This window comes from Mesoplodon bidens (assembly GCF_964165515.1).
Source record: "Mesoplodon bidens genome assembly, chromosome: 11".
Taxonomy (NCBI): domain Eukaryota; kingdom Metazoa; phylum Chordata; class Mammalia; order Artiodactyla; family Ziphiidae; genus Mesoplodon; species Mesoplodon bidens.
Window position 1 is genome coordinate 96,818,327 of NC_138167.1, and position 12,162 is coordinate 96,830,488.

Genomic DNA, 12,162 nt, shown 5'->3' on the forward strand with positions numbered 1-12,162 from the left:
CAGACCGGGGCACGAACCCGTATCCCCTGCATCGGCAGGCGGACTCCCAACCACTGCGCCACCAGGGAGGCCCGGAAGGACTGTTTTGATACAACCTTTAGTTCCTTGTCACTTTTCCGGAAGCAGGGCGGCCTGCAAAGGCACTAGAAATCAAGCAGATGGTCTTTCTACTTTTCTAGAGCTGTTAACTCATTTGTGCTATAGGAGGTTTAGCCAGTATCATATTATATAAGGCATTCTTGCCATTGAAATTCATGGAAAGTCCATTTTTTATTCTTTGATTCCTCATCAAATGGTTAATTTTTGTTTGAGGACTTTGGCTTAATTGGTGGTCTAACTCAAAGGTCCCTTGCCCTGTTTGGAGCTAAATCCATGAATTCCAAGGAAGATTGTTGTGTCTCAGCCTGAGGGATCTGTGACTGGGAGCTCTCAGAATCAGACTGATGGCTTCAAGTTAATTTGTATTCCGCCTGCCTGCTGTAAGTGCCATAAGTAGATGTAATCGGCTGAACACTGTGGAGTCTAATTACCAGAAGTTAAATTAGCAAGTAGGGGACCGCCTGTACTTAGAAATGATTTCATCAATAGCTTTGATAATTGCATTTTCCCCTCGTAGCAAACCAAATGTTTTAAGAAGTATCTTGTTTCAATTTCTAGTTGGTAATTTCAGAAAACGTAATGGAATTACAAGACATTTCCCCCCTCAGACCTGGTTATTCTGGAAATCATAATCCAGTGAATATTGAAGTTTTCCCAATTTCTCCTCTTCTTTGGGTTCTTCTTTTTCTTCCCCATCAGTCAATCCAGTTTCAGCATCATCATCCTTCAGGGCCTATGAGTAGGGAAATGGATTATATGTGAATTCAGATGAATTTTCATCAGAACTCAAATGACACTGGGCCTGTGGTTATACTTCCAAGCTGTTAGAAGCAAGCACTGAGATGCTGGAAATCTCCATTTGTCTGACACACATTCACATCTGCTGCTTACATATTTTTTTAAAATTCCATTTGTGCACGGAATTTTCCCCCCCAATCAGCAAGCAACATGGAAGCAATGGAAATAGCCCCTCAGAATATTGCAAGCAAAAAATGTAAAGTTGTTGCAAAGAAAACGTCTACTTTGTGTTATATTTGGCTCTGATAAAATCGCTTCTTTCGGAGGTATGATAAACATGCTATTAACCAGGCCAGTTTTCACATTCATGTAGTTTAAAAGAGATCTTAAGCACCCTTATTACATGCAGTGGAGTAATTAATATGAAATGGGTGGCCTTTTCTTGCCTTGTTTCCTATGAAAAAGATAGTTGAGTAAGTGATTCTTAGAAAATTGTAATTTCCTGTGTTTTGCGTATACATTTGTAATGGTTATGGGAAAAGAGGAAAAAAACATGCCACCAGCAAATGCATGTTTAGAGAAAAATCTACCCCAGTTCCAGTTTAAGTTTACTGTTTTACTCTCATAACAGCTCCACAGAAAGCAAGGCTGAATTAAATTGACTTACGGGTCTGTTTGATACCAAAAGGTTAAAGGAGTTATGTTTGCAGTTCTGTCAAACTGAAATTTGTATAAAAATTAATTTTGTGGTAACAAGCAAAAATCATGGCACAGAATTCTCAAAGTTCAGTTTAAACCAATTGAATGTTCCTGATCACCTAAAACTTAAGTGTAATGTAAATTGAAATACTAGAAAGCTCATAATTTCATAAAATTCATTAAAATGTTCCTCTTTATTAAAAATAAAAATATATAATGTATTTTCCCAATAAATGCAAAAAGTTTGCTCAAAAAAATCAAAGGTTATAAAGATTATAAATATTAGAAGTTTTGTTTCTAGGGGGGTGTGCATTCTTATTGCTTTAAAGATTAGAAAAAAATTAGAAACCTATAAGTAGTTATTATTCAAAATGAAAAATGATAAAATGTTACATTTTCCTGAACACTATTGAGGTTGAAAAATTTAAAAACCTTTATATGAACCATTTATATTATTTCTTCTGGGGACTACCTGTATAATAATCTTTTGTATAATATGCATATATATAATACATCCTTTGCTAATTTTTCTATTGGGTTGTTTGCCTCTTAGTGATTTGTAGAGACTCTGTATTTTAGTGGTCTCAATCTTTCTGTTGTTATATACCACAAATATTCTCTCTAGGTTTTGGTTATGGTATTTTCATTGCCTTTCTTTGTGTGTGTGTGTGTTACTATAGAATCTCACAAAACTGAAGGTAAGACATATGAGTGGTATAGGCTGCTTTATATCTCTGACAAAGCAAAAGAATTTTTTTTTTTTTTTGCGGTACGCGGGCCTCTCACTGTTGTGGCCTCTCCCGTTGCGGAGCACAGGCTCCGGACGCGCAGGCTCACGGGCCCAGCCGCTCCGCGGCATGTGGGATTTTCCCGGACCGGGGCACGAACCCCTGTCCCCTGCATCGGCAGGCGGACTCTCAGCCACTGCGCCACCAGGGAAGCTCAAAGCAAAAGAATTTTGTCAGTGATCAAATTAAACCTGAGAAATCTTCTAGAACTCAAATGCACAGAAATATAATCAGGCTTCAGAAAGGCTTCAGAGTCATTAGACTACAGCTCTACCATCCAACCTCCCACAACTCCCAGATTACATGTTTTTTTCCCTCTGCTCAGAGAAATCTCTTCTGTTCACTTATCCATTCATACAGAGACCCGCAGTGGTGCCTCAAAATGACACCCTCAGTCTCTGAACTGACAAGACTGCAATTTGGCTCTAGACATCTAACTCTAATTTGATCCTAAAAAACAGACTTGGCATCATCTTACTAGAACTCATTAGGGTGGGAAGATGATAAACAGAGAGTTGAGCTGTAGTTGCCTCCCCTTTTGTTCTTCCTGAAAAATTTCAGGAGCCTACAGTGACTTTGGAAAATTGAAAATTGCCATTATTACATCTGTGCAGAAACCTTTTCAAATCTGGTTAGCCATACACCATTTAATTAGGAAGTTTATACTTGGATGTTTCCTTGAATAGTAAAATGTTGCTTTACTGATAGCCACAGGCAGGAAAACAACATAATTATTTAAAAATTAATATTAATCTTTTAACTTGGGGTGTTGCTAACAGAAGAATGATAGTAAAGTGACAGGAAAAGACTACTGAATTTAAGTGGAGGACTTGAGGTAGTGAACCCACATTGCCCTTTCAAAACCTCAGCTGTGCGTCACTCTTTAATACTGTCTGAAAAGATGTGTTGAGAAAATGGCAATGTAGGTAATTTGCCTCCTGTAAGATTTTAATTTTTTTAATAGCAAACTATTTAATGCACATTTTTGTCTGAAAAATCTTCACACCACTCCATCATAAAAATAAAAATTTTCATGGATTAAAATACTTTTTCAAAATCTCTTTCAGAACTGACAATTGACGTATCATGTTTCAGCTCAGTGTCATTTGAAAAGAGCTGAGCTATTAAATTGCCTTCTCTCTAAGTGGTTTTTGCCCTAATGAAAGGTGCATGACCATTTCTGCAATTATTCTGCATGGAATAGGGCTAAATTTTTGATAATTTCTCAGTGCCACTGTTTTATCAGTGAAGTGATTAAGTCTATTCTTGTCCTAAAGGCTGAGCTTAAGCAAGACATTTTCTGTACCATTACATTAAATTAAGACCTATTAAATCAGCAGCTATTATAATATCTCAAGAGCAGTAGTCTCCCCACTACACGCACCAAGGAACAAAATGCAGAGGAAAATGCATGTAAGCCCAGCAGTTCTGAGAGTTTGATAAATTGTAGTGGGAAAAGCTGTGTTGGGAAAAAGACCTTGTTTTAAATTTCAAAAATTTAGTGCACATGCTTCTGGCTTGATTCAACATTCAAAAGGTGTTTAGTTGTACTTGGATAAACCATCAGAAGGTGCATTTGCTCATTCTATGTTAAATTGTTCAGATTTGGAATTGATAAGTCATGCTAAAAAGGGAGCATAAGATACTAAATTTTCTTTCTGTGCCCATCAATTAAAACTTGAGTTTTCTAATACTGTTCTATTTAATCAGTAATCTTAAAATGAGAACCCTGTATCTTAAAAAAAAAATCAATTTAGTTCAGCCTCTTGATGTGTGTCAGAATGGTACACCCTCAGCTGTGGAGCCCCGGTTGCCAGGCCACTAAATGTAGTTGAGCGTTGACTAAGGGTGTCTAATAGCAGAGGAAACCTACCGCAAGGGACAGTCCAGAACAGTCATGAGACATAACACAGATAAGGAGGACACAGAAGGAAGAAATAAAAATTTAAATATCCACACACGTTAGTAAAAACCGTGGAGAAATGACCTTTCCAGACCTCTGACTTTGCAAGTTGATATTGCCCCTTTGTATTTTTAGTGCTTTTAAGTTTTAAGCCATTACAAAACTCTTAAATATGTATCCTTTGCTGTATACAAATATTATCTATCATTACCATTTTGTTGTTATTGCAGAATATTTAAAAATTCTTCCTTGGTTATAAAATCTTATCATAGAGACATATAGTCATGAATATTGAAATTTGAATTTCTGTCAGTTCTTATATGGAGTGAAATGGTAAAACTTACTGATTTCTGTATTTACTATTTTTGAGATCTTGGTCATTTATCCATGACATAACAGGGGTAATAAACACTGCTACTATTCTATAAATTAGTCTTACATCATACAGAACAAATTCCACAAAGAAAAATACAAATTTCTTGTCCTAGGAAGAAATGCTGTAGTAATCATTTAACATTATTTAGTGTTTTAAACTGTTAATTCTAGCATACATGAAAACCACATTTGAATTTTAATGTAGTTATGAAAATGATAGTATTATATTTCCAATGTTTCATAGACATAGCTGAAATTCACACACAAATTATTCAGTCCATCCATGTCCATCTAGAAGGTTATTACTACTGCTATTAATCTCCCAAATATGTTGTCTAAAGAAATCTGTATCACATCCTGCTGGTTACGGAAAATGCTGAAATAAAACAAGACGTGATTTAAAGCTTCAGTTTCTATGTAACAAATTAACTGAAAAGAAAAATCCTTATTAGACATCTGTGGTTGAACACTGGCACCTGGGCTTCTGTGGCTGTGATTAGAAACTTTGAGAAAGACATAACCCTTGATACTCTGAGCTCAGGATGAAGCTCTCTGAGTGTGAGTGCAGGCATAGCATTCATTCTACAGCTCTGAAATCAAGCAAAAGTTCAAGTGAAAAATGAGCCTATGTGAAATTGTTGTCAAGAGACATTACAGTGTCTTTGAGAAAAGTGTTTAAAACTCAGGCTAGGGAGAGGGATTAGTATCCTGAGTGTGTGGATAACTACACAAATGTACTAAAAATACCTTCCTTAACTAAATTGTTCTTAAGGAGATTCACATATTTAAGAGTTCAATTAATAGTAATAGTATAAGAAGAATTTATATAACTGCCTATATATGTTGCTATTAGGGAATAAATAGAAATTTTGAATTATTTGAAGGGAAGCATTGATAATTGAAAATGTTATTTCTCTGAAAAATCTTCACATTTACTTGTTTTTAATATAAATTAACTTATTTATTTATTTATTGGCTGCGTTGGGTTTCTCTAGTTTGGCTTTTTCTAGTTGTAGATAGTGGGCTACTCTTTGTTGCAGTGCTCAGGATTCTCATTGTGGTAGCTTCTCTTGTTGTGGAGCATGGGCTCTAGGCACACAGGCTCCTTGTGGCACACGGGCTCAGTAGCTGTGGCTCGTGGGCTCTAGAATGCAGTCTCAGTAGTTCTGGTGCATGGGGCTTAGTTGCTCCGCAGCATGTGGGATCTTCCCGGACCAGGGATCGAACCCGTGTCCCCTGCATTGGCAGGTGGATTCTTAACCACCGCGCCACCAGAGAAGTCCCTACGTTTACTTTTTATATGAAATAAGTTGTTCCTTAGAAGTATCCAATATGAATATGATTCCAATAGGGAAATCTTACCTATTAGTAGTAGACTTTATTCTGAACCAAATCACCTAGTTTGTTTAGGAAAGATACATAACAGTGTAAAGGACACTCAGATTGCTTCCTTGGGCTTGGGAAGATAACTCAGCCAGATGGATTTTATAACCTGCATTATGGTTCTAATTGTCCCTAAGTGAAGAGTTTTGCCTTAAAATTCTACCCCATTCTTTAGAACCAGCTCACACTTCTCTCCCTTGCCTTGTATAGCTCATTATTCCTGAGCACTCATAATTGAGCTGGATGTTTGTATAGGGATGGTAGCTTTCATCAAGTGTGATAAATAGCTATAAGACTCAGTATTTAATAGTGATTATGAACAGTGATGATGATAAAAAGATGTCCCGCCCAAGAGGAAGAACAGGTACTCTTTATTCTGTTGCTCTAACTCTAGGCACAATTAAGACAGGCTAAACAGATGTAATACAAATATTCAGGTATCATTCCAATACGCTGGGCCTACCAATTTGGCCTTGATGGTCATGGATGCCCTTTCCTGGTCTATGTGCCTGGAGACTGGAAAACCCTAACCACATGTTTCCATTGTGCTTTGGGATGTTGAGTAATGACTGCAAGGATTGCAAAGCATTTCTACAACTATGACAAGTGTCCAGATGTTGTTTATTTCTATATTTATCTGGCATAAACTAGTAAGCGGTCTATTCTTAAATTTTTGATACAATACTCGAAGAAGAAACATGGAATGAATACATTACCTGATCTTTCATGGTCTTCCCTAAGTCTTTCACATCTTTCATGTTAATGGCATTCTTCCCTCCCTTTTCCTTTCCCTTCTTTTTGTTTTTCTTTTTGAACAAGCATTTCTTACAGATACAAAAGCAGCAGGTCAGGACTAAAAGGACTGCGACTATGGCTATGGCAATTAAGGCCCACGGTGGCACTGAAAGAAAAAAAAATGCAGAGACTATTAGTCATAAAGCATTTATATCTGCAAAACCTTTACATTCATGGGCTGTAAAGAAAGCTATTCACTCATTCATTCGTATTTATTGAGCTCTAGGCACACTGTTCTGCATTGCTTTATCCATGTTGTTTCCCCAGCCTAGAGTGTTTCTATCTTTTCCCCCTCGCCCTTCCAGGCATGTCAAATGTCATCTCCTCCCTACAGCTTTCCCTGCCCCTCCAAGCTAGATTTTCAATGATCCACTCCTTCATTTCTTCGGAGCTTACCTCTGGAGTTTGGCCTTTGAGTTCAAGCCCTGGAGCCACCATTTTACTAGCTGTGTGACCTTGGGCAAGTTGCCTAACCTCTCTCGGTCTCAGTATCCTCATCTCTAAAGTGGAGGTAAATTGGTGGGTACCTGATAGTCTTTCTGAAGATTAAAATAAGATGCAGTACGTGGCACATGGCAAAAACTTAATATTAGCTGCTATTATTCACCTATCAGATACTATAGGTTCTATTAATATGCCCTGGGCACAGTGGAAAGGGTAGATATTAATAAAAAAAACAGAAAGACAAATGTAAAGTCCTAAAAGTAGTGAAGATTAGGAAGAAGGACTTGGTGCTCTGAAAGTCGATCGTGGGGAGATTTACCCATGCAGGGTCTCTGGAGGTAGGGCAGTGGTTATAAACCCAGGCTTAGATTCTATAAACCCAGGCTTAGATTCTATAAACCCAGGCTTAGATTCAGGCTTGGCCACTTACAGGCTTTGTAACTGGCCAGATTACGTGTGTTGAATTGCTGTTTCCCTCTCTATAAAATGAAGATAATAGTGGTACCCATTTCATCTCTTTTCAAGGTTGCGTTAATAGACTAAAAATCTTAGAATGGCATCTAGCACACAGCAAGAATTCAATTAATATTAGCTTTTTTTTAATATTCAAGGCATAGGGCTAAGTACTGTAGGTGACACAGCTCAGAGTACCTATGGGGGCATAAAAAATGCACATCAATAAATATATAAAAAGAAAGAGGTGAATACACTGAGAGGAGTTTGATGGATATGCTAAGAAATTGAAAGGAGGAAGGGAGAATTTTTAGATAAGAGCGTAGACTTCAGATTCACAGGGTCCGTTTAATAAATCATACACAAATAAAGACACTCAAACATTTTTTTCTATTACACGTTGTCCAGCTACTAAAAGTAACTCTATTTTCTCATTGCATCCCCTACACATGTGCTTATAAAAAAATCAGGTCTCATGGAAACATGGAGGATTACAGTTTGCCTAGAAAGTCATTCAACTATTGAGATTAATCACAAGAAGCAGTAATTAGATTTGCCTGTTGTAATCAGAAAAGACATTGGTTACTGAAATGGTAAGAAAAAGTGCTGTTTTCTTCTAGCTACATAAACATCATTAGTATCAATGATTGCTGAACACAAGTAGGAGTACTTTGATGATGTAAAAACACCTAAAAATTAACTTCAAAACTGAGAAAATCCGCTCTCTTGGCTCCTTTTGCATTTAGCTTCATAGTGAAGAAGACTTACTATGCATATTATTCTAGCTTATGAAAGATGACTAGATGTTACCCTAAGGACATATAAAACCATAACTGCTGAAATTGTGTTTTCAACCAAAGAAAGATTTGTGTGAAAGTTACAGATAAGCCCATACCTAAAGACATGCTTTCTTATAGGTCTCTAATCTCATTAAGCAATCATATTTTTAAAAAAATGTAAAGGGAGCTTATGTAACCAATGATAGCATTCACAATACTTCATTTAAAAGCTTCTACCTCTTTTGATCTAGTTAAAACCCTGCCATGCGTGAAGGAGAGAGCCTGTGTGTTCACTGCGGGTGAGAGTAGAATAATGACCCTTCATTTTGAACCTCGTAAATTATTCTCCTAGTCGGACTTGCGTGATAGTCTCTCAGAGAGCTACATAAAAGTCTCTTAAATTACACAGGGCAAGACAGAGATCATTTGACAACTTCACAAAAAGAAAATAGACAGTGACAGCACAGGAACATTATTTAAAGGAGGTAAAGAGATAGGAGCATAGGATTACAGGAAGAAATTTGAAATAGTGCAACTTGAAGGTGAATTATAACCACTGAAAAAAACTTTTATTTTTGACTTCTATTTCTTATAGTGCTGCTGTCTTCTAGATTTGCTTTCAGCTGATCTTCTGAATAGCTTGATTTTAATTTTGAATATATGAAATAAGCAAAAATTTCCTCACAACTTACTGGTACCTTTAGATGGAATTTTAAAAAAGCCTTAATGCTATCATTTTGTGTACCCATATGAAAACTGGACTGAATAGTTAATTTTAAACCACGATTTTAAGTTAAATGCAGTTATTTAAATAGAATTTTCGTGCTAACAATCTTATTCTATTTCGTAGAGCAACTAAATTTTGAGAATTTTGTAAGTTTAGTCAGAAACACCATCCACAGTATTATTGCTTTGTAGCATTTATAGAAATAAGTTTTAATATTAGTGAGCAAATCTTGTGAAACATATTTTGGATTACGCTAAAAATTTATTGAAGACCTACTTATTATGGGCCAGCAGCTGTGCTACGGCTTTACATACATTAAATCTCATGTAATCTTCACAGAAGTTTTGTTCATTATCCCTGCAATTTTATAAAGGAAAAACTACAGATTGAATAGTGGGAGAAACTGAAATATATTTTTACATTATTAGGTTAAAAATATGCATATTATACATGTATACAAAGGAAAAATCCTTGTGGGGCTGTGAAGCCTATTTAATAGGACATTTTACTTTTGAAAAAAAATGGAGAAGATAAATAACAGCAAAAGATGCTGCCAAGAGTGATTTCTTTATTTCTTTATTTTATTTAAATATAAAATATAGTTTCAATAAAAAATAGGCTCATTAAAATATTGCTACTGGCAGAAAGCTATGAGCTTATTGTTATTGCTACCCAACTATCATTAAATGGAATTTTATAACATGAATTTTAGCATTTAATTTAAGGACCTTTCAACAGAAAATAATAGACTAATGTGAAAGCTCTCCATTAAAAATGTTATTTTCATCTTCTAGTTAATGAATTAATCTCACATATCATTTAACCTGAAGGTAAACCGATGCATAAGAATTAAGTCACAGTCAATTCTGCTTCTGATGTTTTAACTTAGATTTTGTGGTACACAGAATAATGACTCCTCAAAAATGTCCACATTCTGATCCCTGGAACCTGTGACTATGTTACCTTACATAGCAGAAAGGCCTTTACAAATGTGGTTAAGGATCTTGAGATGGCGAGTTTATCCTAGGTTATCCAGGTGAACCCAGTGTATTCACTATGGTCCTTCTCAGTGAAAGAGGCAGGCAGGAGTTTCAGAATCAGAGAGATTCGAGGATTCTGTGTTGCTGATTTGAAGATGGAGGAAGGGACCATGAGCCAAGGAAGGTAGGTGACCTTTAGAAGCTGGAAAATGCAAGGAAGGGGATTCTCTCCTACAGCTTCAAAAGAATTAGTTCACATAGTCATTATTAAAAAAAAAAAAAAAACTATGGAGGTTTCTCAAAAAAATTAAAAGTAGAACTACCATGTGGTCCAGCAATCCCATTCTGGGTATTTATTGAAGGAAACAAAAAAATCACTCTCTTGAAGAGATATCTGCACCACCATGTTCACTGCAGCTTTATTCACAATAGTCAAGATATACCAGTAACCTAAGTATCCATCAATGGATAAATGGATAAAGAAAATAGAATATTATTCATCCATAAAAAAGATTCCTTCTGTCATCTGAGACAACATGGATAACCCTTGAGGGCATCAGGCTAAATGAGAAGTTAGAGACATAAGTCATATAGACAAATACTCTGTGATGTCACTTAAATGTGGAACCTAAAAAGTTGGAACTCATAGAAACAAAGAGTAGAATGGTGGTTACCTGGGGCTGGGGGTGGGTAGGGGAAATGGGGAGATGTTGGTCAAAGGGTACAAACTTTCAATTATGGATGAATAAGTTCTAGGTGTCTGATGTATACAGCATGGTAACCGTAGTTAATAAATCTGTATTGTATACTTAAAATTTGCTTAGAGAGATCTTAAATGTTCTTACCACATACACACGAAGTGGTAATTATGTGAGGTGATGGGTATGTTAAATGACCTTATTGTTGTAATCATTTCACAATATATACATATATCAAATCATCATGTTGTACAACTTAAACTTATACAATGTTACTTGTTAATTACCTATCACTAAAGTTGGGAAGAAAGAAGGAATCAGCCCTGCTAACAATGTGATTTTAGCTCAATTAAACACATTTTGGACTTCTGACCTCCAAATAATAAATTTGTGTAGTTGTAAGCCAGTGATTTTGCAGCAATAGGAAACACAATAGAGATAAAGCAGATCTCAAGAGATTTATAACATATGCTGCATATGTTATAAATGCATATGCATATAGATGACTATGCAATTGGAATATTAATGTGGGCTATTTCTGTATATGGGGTGATCTTTTCTTCTTATTCACCATTTTTATCTATGCCTTTTGCAACTGTGTTCATGACACTAACAGTGCACTCAAGACTCTCTCAGAGATAACCAATGATTTTTCTTCTGGCTAAACCCAAACTACATTGTCAGTGGTACGAAAAAGTCTTGAAAATGTGTTCCTTCTTGAAAATTTCTTCTGCTTTTGTTTCTACTACCCTTACCAGCACCTCCTTCTGTGGCTCGGACATTTTCTTCTCTTTCCTTTCCCAATCCCAAGTGTTAGACGGAGTTGTTATTCAAGGCGTTTAGCTCTGTGCTCATCTTCACATTCCCTCGTTAATGAGCACATCCTTTCCCAAGCCTTAAACTGTAGGTCAGTCACTGTCCCTTCTTCTGTTCTCTAGAACTGTGTTCCCAGCTGTCTAGGAAATGTTCCCTATGAATCTTTCATCATCTTCTCAAACCAGTTCTCAAACCAGCTATGTGGCTTCTGTCAGTGCTTTTATAATTTCCTGCCTTAGACATTGGAACCACGTGGAGATTCTAATTCCCAGATCCAACTGATTGGCAAGTCTTGTCATTTCTTTGATACATTTTATACATTTTTTATTTTAATCTATTTGACTTGGAAGGTTTGGGCCTGACATTACCTCCCATCTGATCTCCCTTCCCATCAGTTATCTCTTCTCTCCATTTTACCCATCCATTGTCATTGAACAAAACTTTCTATTTTTAGAAAATTTTATTGAAGTATAGTTGAATTACAG

General features: G+C 36.2%; 1 protein-coding gene across 1 annotated transcript in view; it reads right to left on the bottom strand.

Annotated features, from left to right (window-relative positions):
• Positions 1–12,162, bottom strand: part of SYT1 (synaptotagmin 1) — a 369,815-nt gene that overhangs the window by 140,570 nt on the left and 217,083 nt on the right. The window contains exons 3-4 of the mRNA XM_081249771.1: positions 6,702–6,886; positions 710–832 (exon numbers count right to left, since the gene is read on the bottom strand). Of these exons, the coding sequence (XP_081105897.1) occupies positions 710–832; positions 6,702–6,886 (308 nt within the window). The remainder of the gene's footprint in view (positions 1–709; positions 833–6,701; positions 6,887–12,162) is intronic.